The 21,328-nt window shown below is 45.2% G+C and overlaps 1 protein-coding gene across 24 annotated transcripts in view; it reads right to left on the reverse strand.

The window, feature by feature from the left end:
- LOC140717693 (neurexin-2-like) overlaps positions 1-21,328 on the reverse strand; it is a 1,248,008-nt gene that overhangs the window by 96,086 nt on the left and 1,130,594 nt on the right. For all 24 annotated transcript variants that reach the window (XM_073031362.1, XM_073031351.1, XM_073031361.1 and 21 more), the window contains one exon: positions 12,546-12,868. In XM_073031362.1, coding sequence (XP_072887463.1) covers positions 12,546-12,868 — 323 coding nt within the window. The remainder of the gene's footprint in view (positions 1-12,545; positions 12,869-21,328) is intronic.

A 21,328-nucleotide genomic window follows, 5' to 3' on the forward strand; every position in this document is an offset into this window, starting at 1 on the left:
CAGTCCCTGTGGGTCAGATGGACTGGGTTCAGTGAAGACAGGGTTAACTCTGGTAATTGGGGGAAGGGAGGGTTCCCAGGTGTTTGTACACGAAGGGGTGGTGAACCTTAAAGTGGAACTCGACCATGGGGGGATAAACATTATTATTGAAGGGAACGGAAAGTTTGTAGTTCCCAAATCGAATGAAAAAATTTTAAACCTGGCAGCTCGCTTACAGAGTAAGTCGAGAGCTGCCGGGGCCCCACACGCTATTGTTATTCAAGGATGTGGAGTGAACAGGCAGCACTTGACATGCTGTCTGGAAAAAGCGGGATTGCTTGCAGATCTTAGATTGGAAACTAACAGCATGACGGGTCCTGAAGAGAAAAATAGCAACTTGCTTAAAACTAAAGAATTGGATAGGAATGAATTAGGTCTGGGATCCAGTGTTGATACGAGAACTCCTATGAATAAGGCGGACGGGAGTTTACTCCGCCAAACTACTCGAGTTCCTCCCGTAGAAACTCACCGAAAAAAAGGTGATGGTTAATGGGGGCGCCATTTTAAATAGGAAAACTGGCAGTACGGGATTTTGACAAAGCATGTGAATAACAAAGACTACCCCCTTGGAACCTGCCTGTTAAGTTGAAATCTGATGCTACCAGCCTTTAGTCAGGTACAAGAGAAACAAAAAAATATTAAAGGAAGTGCCACTGGACTCGTTACCTGTTTAGATGCTGAATTAAATGTATGACTGTATAGCTCTGTAGTGACACGGAAAGCTTGTGTATTGTGTTAGATTCTAAAATCCTGTAAGACTCTGTGCCACTTCGTTTTCATCGCTGGTGAAAACGCTTTGAATAAAGGGGGTGTTATGAATGTACCACAGCTCTGAGGGGCTGAAGGGTGCGGGACCAGCCCCCTCCTTCCGGAGAATTGCAAGATCGCTATTAATTCGGGTTTTGGACCCAGGAAATGAAAGACAATGCAACGGATTTGACCATTGTTCTTAGAGGCAACTGTGTGAACTCTATAGTACGTGCCAGCTATCAGGGACATGGACCCCCTCGGGCAATGTGGGGTGGGGATTGTATCACCCTACCTTGATTGACATTTACAAATCTGCCAGCCATGATAAAACGGAGACTGCAGGAGGCGGTACTCCAGCCACACACCAGACGGAGACACCATCGCTCATAGCTCCCGTAAGAACGGGAAGCTGCTCGGGAGCCACGTGTGATTTGGATCCCCTAGCTAGGGAATCGAGTGGCTAATAACCCCGAAAAGGATTCCGAACTGACAACGGGGAACTCACAGTCCCGATTCTACGATTTGAGTCCAACAGGCTGGCAAGTTTATTTTCTCTCTCCAACCCATGAACACCCAGCGGTCCCTCAAACGGCTAAAGCCTTCATGAACTGGCGAGACTTTTTATATTTCCATCGGTCAATAGTTTTACCCCTAGACAAACTATAGAGCTACTTCGAATTGTTGATTATTACTATACCCGTGCTTTAGATTGAGTATTGACGACGTATATTATCTGAATGTTTGTATTAACCTTACTTTTGTGCCCCTTTATAAATAAAAACGTTTAAAAATGGTACCATCAGACTTCAGCGGACCTCTCTATCTTTGCTGGTAAGTGACCCAGTTATGGGGTTCATAACAGTACGTAGTGATGACTCATGTCCAACATTTGGTATGTTACTGAAGACTCTACAGATGTTCGTACAGCATTCAGATTGACTGCATCACCACCTGGTCTGGAGAGGCCACTGCACAGTAGCAGATAAAGCTGCAGAGGGTTGCAAACTCAGTCAGCTCCATCATGGGCACTAGATTCCTCAGCATCAAGGACATCTTCAAAAGGTGATATCTCAAGAACGTGGCATCCATCATGAAGGGCCCTCACCACCCAGGACATGACCTCATTGACCTCAGGGAGGAGGTATAAGAGCCTGAAGACACACACAGGAACAGCTTCTTGCCCTCCGCCATCAGATTTCTGAATGGACAATGAACCCATGTACACTATCTCACTGCTTTGCTCTTTTTTGCACTACTGATTTATATTTTTATATATTTCTTATTGAAACTAACAGTATTTTGTAGATATTACACTGTACCACCACTGCTATAAATCTCACAATGCCTTTCAGTGATAATAAACCCGACTCTGGTTCAGTTCAACATCTTTAACAGACCTGGCAAAATGAAGTTCTACATGTAGCTGGACCTGTTGCATCATCACATTTAATGTCTGTAGAAAAAGGGAAATCAACACTTGCACCAAGTTAAACTGTGACCACAAACTTCTCAGTCAACAATGGACAAGAATGTTGGGAACTTAACCCACACATCCTTCTACTCTGAAGGAGGAAACTTTGGCAACTTTAAGAAGATTCTCAAATGATAACATCACCATAATGTAAAAGTGAAGTAAATCAAGGTTTGGATTGAAATTGGACACCAGTAGTTTGCAAAAAGCCAGGGATGAGGCCAAGAGGTAGAAGGCATGGCCACTCTGAGGCACTACTTAATGATAATCTGGGTTTTATCAGATTTAATATCCGCACTGGGTAAGATAATGAAAAATGGAGGTGCAATGAATTGGCAGGAAAATGGGATTTTTAGGCAAACTGGGCACACATACTGAATAAAGTGCCCACTGACTGTACTGCTGCTGGAGACCTGCCACTTCAAGGTTTGACATGTGGTGCACTCAGAGATTGTACGCACTGTTGTAACGTGGTTGTTTGAGTTACTGTCACCTTCCTCTCACTCTGAATCAGTCTGGCCATTCTCCTCTGACCTCTCTCATTAACAAGGCGTTTTCACTGCCACTCACTGAATGTTTTTTTTTATTTTTCACATCATTCTCTGTAAACTCTAGAGATTGTTGTGCATGAAAATCCCAGGAGTCAGCAGTTTCTGAGATGCTCAAATCTTCCCGTCTGGCAGCAACAATCATTCCACGATCACAAAGTCACTTAGATCAATTTCTTCCCATTCCGATGCTTGATCTGAACAACAACTGAACCTCTTGACCATATCTGCATGCTTTTATGCAGTGAGCTGCTGCCACGTGATTGGCTGATTAGATATTTGCCTTAATAAGCAGGTGTACAGGTGTACCTAATAAAGTGGCCACTGAGTATACTTGTTCTCTGTGACACAACCCTGAAACTTGTGTCTGACACCTCAAACCACATATTGGACATTATTATCAGCTGGACAGAATGACGTGCAAAGAGAAAGATATTAATTTTGAACAAATGTTTTCACCAGCCTCCCTCAGGAAGTTACTTTGAGCAACAGATATCAACCCCCACCCCCTCCCCGAGCAATTCTATATCCAAAATAGTAATCCCAGCCACAACAGCCCTTAAATCAGACAGATGGGAAATTCAACCTCAGTACAATCATACCACCAGATCATGGTGTCCAACAAGACCATGGATATTTTCACAAAGGTTCTGATGTAACAAGGCAGAAGACAAAAGCCAGTGTACTACTGGGGGATGACCACCTCCAGTCATAGCAGAATTACCAGTTATAACAGAATCAGAATCAAGTTTATTGTCACTGGCATATGTCCTGAAATTTGTTGTCTTTGCAGCAACAGTACAATGCAATACATAATAAGGAAAAAGTGTGAATTAAATAAATTAAATAAGAAGTTTAGAAATAAAAAAAAGTAATGAGGTACTGTTTATGGGTTCAATGCCCATTCAGAAATTAGATAGCAGCGGGGAAGAAGCTGTTCCTGGATTGTTGAGTGTACACCTTCAGCTCCTGTACCACCTTTCTGACATATGAACTTACATCCAAGGGCTGAACTGATTCAGGATAAATGTCCAAAGTGGCATTTTATAGCCGAAGTTTCAAATTGTCCCTGATGAAGGATGTGTAAGTTGGGCATGATGAATAATGTTAGTCTGTTGAGAGTCCAGAACAAGGTTTCAAATAAATCTTACCATTGTGAAGGTGGACAATGCAACCACGTCAAAGGGTCCTTGTTGAGTTTTGTCTGAGAGCCAATGATAATTTTCTAGTCCTCGTGAAGGCTCATTGTAAACAGACAATGGGATCGCGCACAACAGGGATCACGAACCAGGGTTCAATTTCTACTGCTGCCTCCCCATGACAGAGTGAGATTCCTCCAGGTGTTCCGGTTTCCTCCCACAATCCAAAGACACACTGGTTAGTAGGTTAATTGGTCGCTGTAAATTGTCCTGTGATTAGGCCACGATTAAATCGGAGGATTGCTGGGTGTGCAGCTCAAAGGGTTAGATGGGCCTATTCTGTATTCTATCTCAATAAATAAAAAATAGAAACACATAATTGAAGAAAAGAGATTGAATTCCATATCACAGTACCTGAGAAAAGTCAGATAACAACACAATTCCAGCCATATCAGCTTGTGTACTTGAACAGAAGATAGTATCAGTTGTGCATCAAAAGCCCATGACTCCTTGCCTCACACAGAACAGCTGAATGGTTCGTATGTAATGTCTAAGGAAGCTTAGAAAAAATAAATTTAGCAAAGTTAATGTTTAGCTAATTTCCTATTCAAGGGTTATACAATGTCACAATCAGAGCAAAACTTATAAAGGAGATCCCGAGGGGGGGATGTCCAGTGAGGTCATGTGTGTAGAACTCTAAAATAAGAAGGTGGTGATCACTTTGAAGGGATTATACAATAGGTGGCTCTCATTAGTCAGTGGGAATTAGAGCAGCAAGTATGTCAGGAAATCTGAGACAGATATAAGAATAATAAGGTTGTAATGGTAAGTGATTCTAGCTTGACATTGACTGGGTAATCTTAAGGCTGAGGGATTTGATGGGGGAGGGAGCGGAAATGTGCTGTGTCCAGAAAATTTTCTGAAACAATATGTAAATGAGTCTGCTAAAGAAGGTGATATACTCATTCTCCTCTTAGGAAATGAGGTTGACCAAGTGGTTCATGTGTTCATGTATGGGTTGGGTCTAGAGATTGTGACTGAGTTAGTTATGGACCTCAGGTCCAGACGATGTTACTACGTGGTGCTACACTGCACAACAGTGCAAAGTTTGCACAAACAGCATAGCGACACTTGTGGGCTGTCCAGCACAATCCTCGCTGATTTGATTTAACACAAATAGCACATTTCACTGTATGTTTCAATGTACAAAGCTGATTGCACTTAACACTCAAAATGCTGGGGGAACTCAGAGGATCAGGCAGCATTAATGGACAGTCTATGTTCTGGGTGCTGGGGGATCTCTGAGGATCGGGCAACATCAATGGACAGTCTATTTTCTGGGTGCTGGGGGATCTCCGAGGATCAGGCAGCATCAATGGACAGACTATGTTCTAGGTGCTGACCCATTATTAGTGCTGAAAAGAAAGAGGGAGATGGTCTGTATGAAAAGGTAGCAGAAGGGTTGTCGCAAGAACTACAGGATCCAGGTGAGTGGCACGTAGTAGGCAGGAGTCAGTGGAGTGTGGGGATGTAAGAAGCTGGGAGGTGGTAGATGGAAGTGACAGAGGGCTGCGGGAAATGAAATCCGACAGGAAAGGACAGTGGATCTTAGAATAAAGGGAAGAGAAAAATGAGTGGGTGATGGAAAGATTAAGAGAGCTGGAGAGTGAAAAGAGGAGAGGTGATGGGTCTGGTACTATGAGGGAAAACAAAGGGGGAATGCAGGAGCAGTTGCCATCGGAAGTTAGAGATGCATTAGAAATGTTGATGCTGTCAGACTGGTGGAATGTGAGGAGCTGTTCCCCTAACCTGTGAAGTCTCAACATGAAGTGGAGCAGGCTGTGGATGGACATGTCAGGGTGGGAATGGAAAGAATTAAGAATTTTAGTCCGTAAGACCAAAAAAAATTAGGAGCAGAAGTAGGCCATTCAGCCCATTGACTCTGCTCCGCCGTTCAATCATGGACTGATCCACTTAATCGAGTTATCCCCACATCCCTGCTTTCACCCCATACCCTTTGATGCTCTGGCTAATCAAGAACCTGTCTATCTCTGCCTTAAATACACCCAATGACTTGGCTTCCACAGCCACTCATGGCAACGAATTCCACAGATTTACCACCCTCTGACTAAAGTAATTTCTCTGCATCTAAGTTCTAAAAGGACATCCTTCAATCCTGAAGTCATGTCCTCTTGTCCTAGAATCCCCTACCATGGAAAATAGCTTTGCCATATCTAACCTGTTTAGGCCTTTTAACATTTGGAATGTTTCTGTGAGATCCCCCCTCATTCTCCTGAACTCCAGGGAATACAGGCCAAGAGCTGCTAGATGTTCCTCATACGGTAAACCTCTCATTCCTGGAATCATTCTCCTGAATCTTCTCTGAACCCTCCCCAATGTCAGTATATCCTAAGATAAGGAACCCAAAACTGCACTCAATACCCCGTGTGGTCTCACGAGTGCTTTATAGAGCCTCAACATCACATCCTTGCACTTATATTAATTACCTCTAGAAATGAATGCCAACATTGCATTCACCTTCAAGTGACTCACCTTCAGGTTAACCTTTAGGGTATCTTGCACAAGGACTGCCAGTCTTTTTGCATCTCCCCATCTAAATAATAGTCTGCCCATTTATATTTTTACACCAAAGTGCATGACCATACACTTTCCAACATTGTATTTCATTTGCCACTTCTTTGCCCATTCCCTTAAACTCTCGAAGTCTCTCTACAGGCTCTCTGTTTCCTCAGTACTACCCGCTCCTCCACCTATCTTTGTATCATCAGCAAATTTAGCCACAAATCCCTTAATGCCGTAGTCCAAATCATTGACATATATCGTAAAAATTAACGGTCCCAACTGTGGAACTCCACTGGTAACCGGCAGCCAGCCAGAATATGATCCCTTTATTCCCACTCTCTGTTTTCTGCTGACCAGTCAATGCTCCACCCATGCTAGTAACTTCCCTATAATTCCATGGGCTCTTATCTTGCTAAGCAGCCTCATGTGTGGCACCTTGTCAAAAGCCTTCTGAAAATCTAAGTACACCATGTCTACTGCATCTCCTTTTTCTACCCTGCTTGTAATTTCCTCAAAGAATTGCAGTAGGTTTGTGAGGCGGGATCTTCCTTTCAGGAAACCATTCTGGCTTTGGCCTATCTTGTCATGTGCCTCCAGGTACTCCGTAATCTCATCCCTAACAATCGATTCCAACAACTTCCCAACGACTGATGTTAGGCTAACAGGTTTATAGTTTCCTTTCTGCTGCCTCCCACCCTTCTTAAATAGCGGAGTAACATTTGCAATTTTCTAGTCATCCAGTACAATGCCAGAATCTATTGATTCTTGAAAGATCATCATTAATGCCTCTGCAATCTCTCCAGCTACTTCCTTCAGAACCCGAGGGTGCATTCCATCAGGTCCAGAAGATTTATCCAACCTCAGACCATTAAGCTTCCTGAGCACCTTCTCAGTCGTAATTTTCACTGCACAAACCTCACTACCCTGACACTCTTGAATATTTTATATCGCTCCTCACTGTGGAAGACACTAGCATTATGCCGGAAGTTTAGGAGTGTCACAAGAAAATGCAGTTGCTATTACTAGGGAGAAGGTGCTTGGAAACTTGACCAGATAGTCTACATCTCAGGATTCTGAAAGAGGTGACTGAAGAGATTGTGGAGACAATAGTAATGATCTTTTAAAAATCAACAGATTTTGGAATGGTTCTGGAGGACTGGGAAATTGCAAATGTCACTCCAGTCTTCAAGAAGGAAGGGAGGCAGAAGAAAGGAAATAATCAGCCAGTTAGCCTGACTTCAGAAGATGCTGGAGTCAATTGTGAAGAATGAGATTTCAGATACTTGGAGCCAGATGATAATGAGGCCATAGTCAGCATGGTTTCCTTAAGGGAAAATCTTGCCTGACAAATCTGTTGGAATTCTTTAAAGAAATAACAAGCCGGATAGACACATGATACAAAGGTAGGTGGATGGGCAGGTAGTGTTGAGGAAGAAAAAAGGCTACAGAAGGACTTAGACCAATTAGGAGAAAGGGCAAAGAAGTGGCAGATGAAATACAGTGTCAGGAAGTGTATGGCCATGCACTTTTGTAGTAGGAATAAAAGCATAGACTATTTTCTAACAGGGAGAAATTCAAAAATCCAAGATGCAAAGGGAATTGAGTCTTTGTGTGGAATTCCCTAAAGGTTAACTTGCAGGTTAAGTTAGTGTTGAAGAAGGCAAATGCAATGTTATCATTCATTTCAAAAGAACTAGAATATAAAAGCAAGGATGAAATGTTGAGGCTTTATAAAGCACTGGTGAGACCTCACATGGAGTATTGTGAGCAGTTATGGGCCCCTTATCTAAGGAGGGATGTGCTGACATTGGAGTTGGTTCAAAGGAGGTTCACAAAAATGATTCCGGGATTGAAGGGCTTATCGTATGAGGAGGGTTTGATGCCTGTGGGCCTGTACTTACTGGAATTTAGAAGAATGATGGGGGATCTCATTGAAACATTTCCAATGTTGAAAGGCCTAGGTAGAGTGTATGTGTATAAGATTTTTCCTATAGTGGGTGAGTCTAGAACCAGAGGGCACAACCTCAGAATAGAGGGACAGCCATTTGAAATGGAGATGGGGAGGTATTTCTTTAGCCAGAAAGTGGTGAATCTGTGGAATTCATTGCCAAGGGTAGCTGTGGAGGCCAAGTCATTGGGTATATTTAGAGCAGAGGTTGATAGATTTTTGATTAGTCAGGGCATGAAGGGACATGGGGAGAAGGCAGGAGTTTGGGGCTGAGAGGGAAATGGATCAGCCATGATGGCTTGAGGAGCCAAATGGCTAATTCTGCTCCTGTGTCTTCTGATCTTAACTGGAATTAAAATGGCTGCCCACCAAGAACTCCTGGATGTGTGACAGATGTAACAAAGGTTCTCAATGAACTGATCTCCCAATCTTCATTTGGTCTTACCAATGTAGAGGAGGCTGCATGAAGAGCAATGGCAAGTGGGAGGCTTTTAAAAAAGGTTAGGAGGAATTCAGGACCAGCACATACCTGATAGAGTGAAGGGCAAGGCTGGCAAATGAGGGAACGTTGGCTGATGAGGGATTAAGGAGGGATGGGTTAGCTGGAATTAAGTAAGAGATGAAGGAGTAGACTTAAAAAGGAAATTAGGGGAATAAGAAGAGACTCCTGTTGCATAAGAATTTCTAAAAGATACTCTGAAGAGCAACAGGGTATTTAGGGAGAGACTGGGTTCTTTTATAGATCAGCATGATACTCTATCAGAATCAGAATCAGTTTATTATCACTGGCATGTGATGTGAAATTTGTTAACTTGACACCCAGGAACTTGAAGCTGTTCACTCTTTCCACTTCTGATCCCTCCATGAGGATTGGTATGTGTTCCTTTGCCTTACCCTTCCTAAAGTCCACAGTCAGCTCTTTTGTCTTACTGATGTTAAGTGCCAGATTGTTGCTGCGGCACCACTCCACTAGTTGGCATATCACACTCCTGTACGCCCTCTCATCACCACCTGAGATTCTACCAACAATAGTTGTATCATCAGCAAATTTATAGATGGTATTTGAGCTATGCCTAGCCACACAGTCATGTGTTTATAGAGGGTAGAGCAGTGGGCTAAGTGCACCACTATGTGCACCAGAGTTGATGGTCAGCAAGGAGGAGATGTTATCACCAATCTGCACAGATTGTGGTCTTCCAGTTAGGAAGTCGAAGATCCAATTGCAGAGGGAGGTACAGATGCCCAGGTTCTGCAACTTCTCAAACAGGATTGTGTTAGTATTCTATGTGTTGAACTATCGGAAATGGGAAAAATCTGAAATGATGATATCCTGGATCCTATCAACATTACAAAGAAGGTGGTGTTGGAAGTTCTAAAACACATAGTTGGACAAACCATCAGAATGAGAACAGACAGATCCTAGGATGTTTGGGAAGCAAGGGAAGAGGAGTTAGGCAAAGACTGTTTTATTTTCATTTGCCAGATTCGGAACCATGGCCAACCGCTGTGTCTTTATTTAAGGATGCCATCAGGAATAAGCCATGGATACCATGAACCTTACATCAATGGTGGGGAAGTTATTGGAAGGGCTCCTTTGCAAAGACAAGGATAAATTAGAAGAAGGCAAAGGAACAACAGTTGGAATTTAATTCAGACAATTGCAAGGAAATGCATTTTTTAAAATTAAATCAGGCCAGATCAGACAGAGTGATTTCTAAACACAAAAGATTCTGCAGATGCTGGAAATCCAAAGCAACACACAAAAAATGCTGGAGGAACTCAACAGACCAGGTAGCATCTGTGGAGGTAAATAAACAGTCAATGTTTCAGGACAAGATATCCCATCAAGGCTGAAAGTGAAGAAGGAATATTTAATGTAATGAACAGTGAGATCGAAGGGTACAAGTACACAGTTCCCTGAAAATGTGGACATAGGTAGAGGTGACATGACAGAGGAAAAATAAAACTGTGTGTGCCATAGGTAGGGTCGATAGACAGTGTCTGTTTCCCAAGGTAGGAATGTTTAAAATGAGAGGGCATAGATTTAAGATGATGGGAAGCAGGGTTAAAGGAAATCTGAAGGGTTCCTTTCTTTCCCCACACAGAGTGGTTGGTGTCTGAAATGAGCAGCCAGAGGAGAAGGCTGTTTACAGCCACCCAGGAGAGGCATTGGAGTCATTATGCTCCACTGGAGGCTGTGTGGTACGAGGCATCCCAACTGGAGCCAGTGCTGCCCCCAACTGTTCACTTAGCAGAAGACAAGTTCTCTTGTGTTTCATGGACTCACGGTTTTGGACTTTTTTTTGTGTGACTGTATTTTACTGATATCCTATATGTGCTCTTTGTGCCTTGTGACTGTTGGTACTGTGTTTTACAGCTTGGCACTGGAGTAACGCTGTTTCATTTGGCTCTTTTCATGGGTATACACGCATGGCTGAATAATAATTAAACTTGAACTTGAATTAATGTAGGCAAGTGGGATCAGAGTATATAGACATAATGGTCAGCCTAGATTTTGTGGGCCAAACAGCCTGTTTCTCAGCTGTACAACTCCAGCACAATCACGGCCTTCTTTTCCTTTGTGAAACGTGCTTTCCTTTGTGGATCTGTTGTGCTAGTGGACAAGAAAGCCTCTTGGTTTTACACCCTATTGGAACAATGGTGAGAATGTAGTAACTGCCACATCACCCCAGCTCAGATAATGCCATTATTACCAGTCCGTGTCTGCGATGAAGCAGACAGGACAGTTAACGTGATTGCGTTCACATCCTCCCAGACGCATGGCTGAGAGTACTGTGCGGAAGTCTTAGGCGTACATATAAAGCTAGGGTGCCTAAGACATTTGCACAGTACTGTATTTGTCAATGTGGAAAGGAGAGCGAGTTTGTAAATCTGGTGGGAGCAAAGGGTATTGGAAATGGTGAGGGTGGACTGCTGTGGGACGTGACAGAGAAGGAGTGCCAGTAGCAAGGGTAGAGGTTGTGGGTGCAGACACACCCAGCCCTGAGACACCAAGGAAGGTCATTTGATTCCAAACAATTGGTTTATTGATTATTACAGAATGCCTCTCTGGTGCTTCCTGCTCCCTCCCCTCATCCTTCCTCTTTTCCCTCACCCTGTCCCCTTCCCACTCTCAGTCCACAATAGAGACCCATATCAGAATCAGTTTTATCATCTCTCACATAAGTCATGAAATTTGTTTTTGTTTGCAGTAGTTAATACATAAAATTACTACAGCACATGCAAACATCTTAGGCACCCTAACTATATATACACTGAGATTCAGGCTGCGCCCGTATCCCACAGGACACCAGCTGTGAAGGAATGACAAACGTGGCATCTGTGGGAAGCCCTCTCTCCCCAGAGACACCAGATTCAAGTCCCACTCCAGGATAAAACTCTCGGCCTCAGTTCCAGTGCCTTGTCAGAGGTGTGGATATCTGAGGTGTCAAAGAGTCCTGCCTGTCTGGAGTGAATACACATGACTGCACAGAATTTGACCCTGGGAGGTCACGTTTATTCTTAAACCAGCATCACCAGACAACACCTAATCCAGTCATCTCCTCTTTAATGTGATCTTGCTGTGCACAATGAGGGTCCGTCTTTCCTGCTTCACAACAATAACCACATTACAAATACTTCCCCACCTTGGTAACATTTGGGAGCAAACTGTTCCAAGAGAAACACAAACACGTCTTCCTAATTTCATGCACCTTGGCAAGGCCCAGTTTTCTTCTAGTCTTAACCAGACCAAACATCCACACAATCCCGGATGCAAGGAATGGAGACAGAGAGGGAACAGGAACCCGATAGACACTGAGAAACCCACAACCTGATGAGAGCATGTTACACACTGGGGGTCGATTTGAACACACAAGGTTAGAGATGGGTGGACATCCTTCCTAAATCTACCTGAGCAGCAATGCAAATGAATGCGTCATTGTGAAGAGGAGCTGAATGTCAGTGGAAGAGCACATGTGGGACCCGTTTGAGTACTGCTGATTGTTCCAGGTACTGACCATCAGAAGGCCCCACCCCCACCCTCCAAGGGCTACATCCCTGCTCACCTGAGTGATCCTGTCGTTCATGGTGGGCGACCTGCCTCGCCGTGTAGTGGTGGTGGCCATGGTGGTGGTGGTCTCCATGATGGTGGTGGACATGTCTGCCAGCAGCGTGGTTGCCGTGGTCTCAGTGGTGATGACCGAGGGCACCTCCCCCACCAGCCGCAGGTTGCCCTCCACCTTGACATTGGGGTCACTCTCGGCCGCCAAGGTCAGCACCTTCAAGCCGTTGTAGTAGAGGCCCGCCACCTGGCCTTGGAAAGGGCGGCCATAGTCCTTCCCTCCAATTCGGATGGAGGCCTGGCTGTTGAAGATAGTCAACTGTCGGCCTGGAAGAACAAAAGAGCAAAGATCTGTGTCGTAACTCAGAGAGGGGCAGAGATAAAGCAGCACGTGGTCCCTCACTGACCTGATACAAAAGCGCCTTTGCTCCCGTTGTCAGCTTCTGCACCCAGGGAGAGGTGGTGAGGTGGGGCACTTGTAATTAGAATAAAATTCACCAGTACAGCTGCTGCTACTGGATCTCCAGCTTCCCCTGGTGGGGGAATGAAGTTCCCACATGGATGGGGAGGTGCTGTGATGTTCCAGATCCCCTGTTCCACCACTGGCTGTCCAGGTCCTTTGCTCTAGAATTCCCCCCCCCCCCCAAATCTCTCTGCAGTCAGCTCCAAACCTCCCTCTGTAGACATGCTTCTGCTCGCTTCACCAGTATCTTCCACCACCTAGATGGACAAGTATGAAACATCTCGGGAAGCGTCACCATGTCGCAGTGCAGTTTGAGGCTAAGACTCCAAACCAAAGGTCAAAGGGATACACCACTCAGCCCATTGAATTTCTCCCCCATTCTATCCCTCTCCACTCCTTTCCCCCAGATCCAGCAATTCATCTCTGATCTCTGTGCCCTTCTGGGGTATTTCATTTCCTGATCCAGGCCAGTGATCTCGGAGCAGTACCAAGACCCTGTGGTACTGTCAGAGGCCCCGCCTACACTCATCCCTCAGGCACAACAGGACAAACAGGGGAATTGTACCCAGTGTCCCGTCCAATACTTCTGCTCCAAATAGCCAACGTGATGTTAGATGCTTGAGTTTATTTTTACCCTCTCCCATGGATCTCTTTCCATTACTGTCCAGGGCCAGTATGCCCTTTGCTGTGTGCAAGTTTCTTACTTATTGAAATACAACATGGAGTAGATCTGCCTGGCCCTTCCAGCCATGCTGCCCAGCAATCCCCTTATTTTCTGTTTCAACCTCTGACTTGAGGCGAGGAGGAGTGTTCCTGGATTTAAGAGTCCAATAAGAAATCTGTCCATTTAAAGAGCAGAGGAAATGGAATGTGAACAAAAACGGCCCAACTTCTTTCAAACTGTACAGCGTGGGTTTTTTTTGCTAGGAAAGCAGACAGTATACCATAGACTGTCACTTTAATTGTTCATAGCTATAAGGTGCTTGCATGTGACAAAGCCAATCAGATCACTCTGCCTTGGATTGCCAGAGTCACTCTCTACAGCCTTTTGTTAAGGGTCTGTTACTCAACCTCATTCTAAATCCTTTTGCGAAGATAATCATCCAGAGCTCTATCCAGCTCAGTATATTCATCCTTTATGGCTCAGACTGAATAGCAACTCCCAACAGTTCACTGTTCCAAATGGGAACGAAGGTAACCACGGGGCTGTTAGCCCAATATCTGTTGCAAAGAAAATGTTGGGAAACATTGCTGAAAAATTCATGCAGGGCGTGCAGAAAACAAAACTGTGGTAAAGTTGGTGTGGTTTAGTGAACAGGAAATCAACTTTGGGGTTGCACAGCTAGTAGGACTACTGTCCAACAGCAGCAGAGACCACAGTTCATTCCTAACCTCAGGCACCACCAGTGTCAATTTTGAAGTTCAAAGTAAACTGATTATCCAAGTATTTATACATCACCATGTACTACCTTAAGATTCATTTCATTTTCTTGCAGGCATTCACAGGAAAACAAAGAACTACAATCGAATTTATGAATATCAGGCCACAAGGCATAGGAGCAGAAGCGAGCCATTTGGCCCATCGAGTCTGCTTTGTCATTGCATCATGGTAGATTTATTATCCCTCTCAACCCCATTCTCCTGCCTCCTCTCTTGATGAACCAAGAACCTATTGACCTCCACCTTATATATACCCAATGACTTGCCCACCAGAGGCATCCATGACAATGAATTCCATAGATTCACCACATTCTGGCTAAAGAAATTCCTTCTCATCTCCATTCTAAATGGAGGTCTCTCTATTCTGAGGCTGTACACTTTGGCCCTAGACACTCCCACTATAGGAAACATGCTCTCCTCATCCATTCCATCTAGGCCTTTTAATATTCGATAGGGTTCAATGAGATTACACCCCCCCCCATTCTTCTAAACTCCAGTGAATACACACCCAGAGCCTTCAAACACTCCTCACACTTTAACCCTTTCATTCCCAAAATCATTCTCATGAACCTCCTCTGGACCCTCTCCAATGCTAGCAGATCATTTCTTAGATATGAGGCCCAAACTGTTTGCAGTACTCCAAGTGCAGCCTGACCAATGCCTTACAAAGCTACAGCATTACAACCTTGTTTTTATTTTCTAGTCCTGTATAAAAGAATGGTAACATTGCATTTGCCTTCCTCACCACTGACTCAACCTGCAAGTTAAACCTTTAGAGAATCCTGCACAAGGACTCCCAAGTCTCTATGCACCTCAGACTTTAAACAATAGTCAACACCTTTATTCCTTCTACCAAAGTGCATGACTATATATTTCATGCACTATATTCCATCTGCCACTTCTTTGACCATTCCCCCATTCTGTCGAAGTCCTTCTGTAGCCTCCCTGTTCCCTCAACACTATCTGCCCCACCTATCCTTCTATCATCTATATTATGTGAAAAGAAGCTGTCCCAAGACCGACCCTTCAGCACACCACTAGTCACTGGCAGCCAGTCAGAGTAGGCCCCCTTTATTCCCACTCTTTGCCAATCTTCTATCCAGTATCTTTCCTGTAATACCAAGGGCTTGTATTTTGTTGAGCAGCCTCATGTTAGGCACCTTGTCAAACGCCTTCTGAAAATCGGGAGTACACAACATCCACCAATTCTCCTCTGTCTATCCTGCTTGTTATTTCTTCAAAGGGCTCTACCAGATTTGTCAGGCAAAGTTTCACCTTAAGGAATCCATGCTGAAATTGGCCTACTTAATCATGCAGCTCCAAGTACCAAAAGCTCATCCTTAATACAGATCTCCAAACTTTTCCGAACCACTAAGGCCAGCCTAACCGGCCTATAATTTCCTATCTTCTCCCTTTCTCCTTTCTTAGAGTGTGAAGTGACATTTGCAATTTTCCATTCCTCTGAAACCATTCCAGAATCTAGTGATTCTTGAAAGATAATTTCTAATGCTTCCACAATCTCTTCAGCCACCCCTTTCACAACCCTGGGGTGTAGTCCATCTGGTCCAGGTGACTGATCTATCTTCAGACCTTTCAGTTCCCATAACAAATAACCATTCTGCAAAAGAAGACAAATTATGCAAATGATGAAAAATAATACTGAGAACATGGGCTGTAGAGTCCTTGAAAGTGAGCCTGTAGGTTGTGGAATCAGTTTATACTTGCTGTGAGTGAATGAAGTTATCCACGCTGGTTCAGGAGCCTAAAGTACAAGAGTTTGCACAGGAGTTGAGGCCAGTATGATCATCTGGCCTGATATGTCGACTGTTTATTCCCCTCAGCCTGACCTGCTGAGTTATTTCCAGCATTTTGTGTGTGTTGCTCTAGATTTACAGCATCTGTAGAATCTCTTGTGTTTATGATCATCCTGAACAGTGGCATCGGTTTGATGAGCGGAGCGGCCAACTCCTGCTTCTGTTTGCCTGTTCTTTCTGTGACCATGTGGGTCTCCCATGGTGCGCTGGCTGCCTCCAAAATTCCAGAGATGTGAAAGTAAGAGCGTTAATTGGCCACTATAGTTGCCCTGAGTGCGGGGAGGGGTTACATCTAGAAGTAGTTGGTGGGATTATGGGCAGTGAATACATCAGGATGTGTGCTTAGTAGATGGTCAATTGTCAGCATGGATTTAGTAGGCTAAAGGGCCTGTTTCCATTCTATATCTCTCCAAATCTAAAGGTATTTTTGACACTTCAGAGGCTATTGTGAAAACTAAAGGCAGGTGATGTGGAGGGTAACAAATTAGCGAGGGTAAAAGACTACCTGGATAACAGGGAACAGGGGGTAGGAATATATGGGAATACATAGGGATACACTCAGTGGCCACTTTACTAGATGCCTCCTGTAACTAATAAAGTGGCCACAGTGTACATTTGTGGTCTTCTGCTGCTGTAGCCCATCCACTTCAAGTTTTTAACATGTTGTGCATTCAGAGATGCTGTTCTACACACCACTGTTGTAATTCATAGTTATCTGAGTTACTGTTGCCTTCCTGTCAGCTTGAACCAGTCTGGCCATTCTTCTCTGACCTCTCTCATTAACAGGGCATTTTCACCCACAGAACTGCCACTCACTGGACATTTTTTTTGTTTTTCACACCATTCTCAGTAAACTCTCAAGACTGTTGTGCGTGAAAATCCCAGGAGATCAGCAGTTTCTGACACACTCAAACCACCCCATCTGGCACCAACAGTCATCACACAGTCAAAGCTCCCCCATTCTGATGTTTGGTCTGAACAACAACTGAACCTCTTGATCATACCTCTTTTTATGCATTGAGTTGCTACCACATGATCAGCTGATTAGATGTTTGCATTAATGAGTGTACATGTGACATTTTCTGTTTGACCAGAGAGACAGCTGGTGTACTACAGGGATCGCTCTCCAAAATCTTCTTAATCACTGAAGTCAGCCTAACTGGCCTATAGCACTGGTGGAACATTTCTCTTTTCAGAGGGTGGGGGAAACAGGGACTTTGAATACTTTCAGAGGATGGGAAAAGCACAGTCTTTGAAGGAACAAGCAGGGAACAATGCTTTGAAGCTGAGAGGAGAAGAAATTACTTAAGCCTGTGGGTGGTGAGTCAGTGGAATTTGTTACCACAGGTGGCTGTGAAAGCCAATTTATTAGGTGTTTCATCGTCAGATGCCAGGTTCAGGAATAGTTATTACTCTACAACCATCAGGCTTCTGACCCGATGTGGATAACTTCACTCACCACAACACTGAACTGATTCCACCACCTACAGACTCACTTTCAAGGTCTGCATGATTTGTCTTCTTTTGCACATTGGTCTATGTATGGATTTGTTGTAAATTCAATTGTATTGCTTTGTTCTACTGTGAATGCCTGCAAGAAAATGAATCTCAAGGGAGCATATGGTGACATGCATACTCCGGTAATAAATCTTAATTTGACATTGATTTTGATAGGCTCTTGATCAGTAAGAGGGTTAAGGATTACAAGGAAAAGCTAGGAGAATGGAAGAGGGGCTGAATGGACTAAATCTGCTCCTCTGACTGATGGTCATATGGGTGAAGGGTCACTGGTGGCAGAAGTAATGTGGAGATTAAATTAGATTGAACGGAGGAGGAGCCTTACAAGGTCAAGTCTGGCTTATTGCTGGTCCTAACACCATAGATTTGCATGTGATGCCCATTGAGAAAGTGGAGGTCAGCTGCTCTCTGAGGGCACACAGTGTCTCTGCTACAAAAGGCATCTCTGTTAGCTTTGCACAGCGCATGGTGGGATGGATTACTGAGGGAGCCCATGTCTCTGGCAAACATGCTGAACTTCGAATACAGATGACCAATTCTCACTGACCCATGGTTCCATCTCTGCAAAGGTTAGCTTTTTCGGACCACAGTTGGTTTGGGTTTGCTGTATCAGCAGTGTGATGTGAAGCTGAGACACTCTCCAGTAATTAAACAGGGAAACCTCGAAGGCATGATGGCAGAGTGTGCTGGAAGAGGGCAAGGCACCTGGCGCCTGTTCTCGGCCAAGAACTCTCTCCAGATGCGACCTACAATCTCTCACACTCTATAAATAATCACCCTCACATTTCTTGTGACCAATGCAATTGAAATGGAGGCGCAGAATGACAGAGATTCCTGGGAACATTTGGCGCCTCCAACCTGCTTCCCCTTCTGTTTGATCACACGATCTGTATCTCAACCCCACCCCCACCTGCTTGCTTTAATTCCCTAATCCCCAACCCTCTGTCCATCAAATTTTTAAACAAAATATACTTTATTCAAAAATAAAATTATGTACAATAAACCATTCAATGGCTCTTGGTCCTTTACAAATGTTTCCATTACAGTCTTTACATTCCCACACTTTTGCCACCCAGGTGGAACTCTGTTACTTCATACTTACATACACTTGTTCAGGGGTATACACCCCGCCCCCGCCCCCCTCAACTCCCGTGGGAGAAGAACCCTAGACTGTGGTCCTTCCCCACCGGGCTCTTGCGGTGGCTGCACCAAGTTTGAGTGCGTCCCTCAGCACGTACTCTTGCAGCCGAGAAAGTGCCAGTCGGCAGCATTCCCCCACGGACATCTCCATGTGCTGGTAGACCATCAAGTTTCGGGCCGACCAAAGAGTGTTTTTCACCGAGTTGATGATCTGCCAGCAGCAACGGATGTTGGTCTCCGTGGGCGTCCCCGGGAACAGCCCGAAGATCAGAGAATCCTCTGTTACGCAGCTGCTGGGGATGAACGTCGACACTGTCCCTTCCATCCTCCTCTACACCTTCTCGCTGAACCCACAGTGTGCAAAGAGGTGGGTCACCGACTCCTCTTCACTGCAGTCCTCCGTGGGCAGAGGGGTGTGGAGACGACGTTCCGGGGGGGATCGGACTGGGAGGGCCCCTCTGACCGCCAGCCAGTCGAGGTCTTGTGCCTGTTGTTGAGGTCCGGCGATGAGGCATTTTGCCAGATGAACTGAAAGGTCTGCTCAGGGAACCATCGCACTGTGTCCATCACGTCCTTCTGCAGTGCCTACAGGACCTTATGTGCTGACCACTGCCTGATGGCCCTGTGGTCAAAGGCGTTGACCTGAAAGAACTTCTCTACGAAGGACAGGTATGGCGGCAACGACCAGCTGACAAGGGTGTTGCGCAGTAAAAGGGCCAGACCCATCTTTCGTAGCCAGGGCGATAAGTAGAACCTGGGCACGTAGTGGCTGCTCCAGACTCAACCCGCTTGCCGTCGTCTCAGACCTGCATGATAGACACGAATTTGCGGGAGTCTGTGGAGTCTGTGGCCTTTTCTCCGTGCAGACTGGCATAGAAGGACCTGCAGATCCTCAGTATGTCTGTCTGCGAGGACGCGACTGAGCCGTCCTCTTCCCTAAGGTTGTGGATCACAGAGCTCCCCCTGTGCACCTTTAGGAAAAAGAATCGTGAGCACGTCTTGTCCTGCTCCACGGTTTGGACCCTTGACCGGAAGATGATCTTGGAGGATTCGGTGGCAAAGTGCTGGGCTTGCCGGCCCTTCACCTCCCGCACTTCCTCCCTGACATCCACCCCCTTGACTGCAGAAGGAGGAGTTGCTGCAACTCTGTCTGGAATTTACGCCCCTGCCTTGCTTTCTGGATACCCTTGCGGATGAAGAACCTCTTGATGTTCGCCTTGGTGGCTTCCGAGGAAGTCGATCCGGGAGCGGGCTGAGCCGTCCGATCGTGTCCAGGCGGCTGCACTCCACCTGTGGACAGCCTGGCTGTCTCTACGGTTTCCATCAGGAGTCTGGAGGTACTGTCCAGGTTGCCGTTGGCGCTGCCGGATCGTCCAGCTGCATCAATGGTGCAGTTGAAGTCTCCGGCTGGGACGTCACCAGCAGCGGTGGGAGCTGCTCGAGGACGGCCAGGAGTGCCCCGGTATTTGACACCCACAGTCTGAGGAGCTGAAAGGAGAGTTGTGGACCTTCCCCAGGGGAAGTGCTGCCTCCTGGCTTCACCCTTAAATTGTTCTATTCTGGTTCTGCTCTCCCTTCCCGAGAGATCTCTCTCTCGTCCTCCCACCTTCTCTTTCAGTCATATACACAATTTCTCCCTCTTTCTTACACACTCTCTCACATACAATATCTCTCTTGCGCCCACACTCGCCACCCTCTCTCTCTTTCTTGCACACACTCTCTTTTTCACTTTCTCTGTCAAGTACCTTTAATACTGCAGTTCAATCCGCTCCATAATCCTTCACGCTCCAGTACATTCAGCAGTAGTCTTTACAATCTGTACTCAGGCTTAACTTTTAAAACTCACTGACATCTTGCAGTCAGAAGGAGCCGCCTTGCTCTAGATTTCAACCAATGAGATGCATTGTAACAGAAAATGCCAGGATGTCAGAGTGAATCTGATTGGTTAGAGACAGAGGCTGTCATTGGCTAGGGCAAATAAATTCACTCTGAGGGCCATAATGGCAGTCAGGTCCAATCATGAATCAAAGTGGAATAAACAGACTCGTTTCAGACCACTCCGTTCCTCTGCTTTGTATCAGTATTTCTGCTTCAGACTAGGTTGATGCATGACTTTATCTGTATGATTCTACTGGCAACTCAGTGAGACGATGGGACATCTGGATCGCGTGGAACATTACCTCCACAGCTGTCGCTTGACCTGATGAATTTCTCCAGATAGTCCTGCTTCTATTTCTGATTTCCAGCACTTGTAATTTTTGAGAGAGGTGATGTTGCTGGGGTTACAAAGCAGAGAGATGCAGTATCAGCACCACTGCTGAGTGCACTTTCAACTCCCTCAGACCAAGGCTCTAGAACTCCCTCCTTTAATCTCCTCCCCACTGGTGGCTGTACCTTCAACTCCCTCAGACT

This window comes from Hemitrygon akajei, chromosome 28 (genome assembly GCF_048418815.1).
Source record: "Hemitrygon akajei chromosome 28, sHemAka1.3, whole genome shotgun sequence".
NCBI lineage: Eukaryota > Metazoa > Chordata > Chondrichthyes > Myliobatiformes > Dasyatidae > Hemitrygon > Hemitrygon akajei.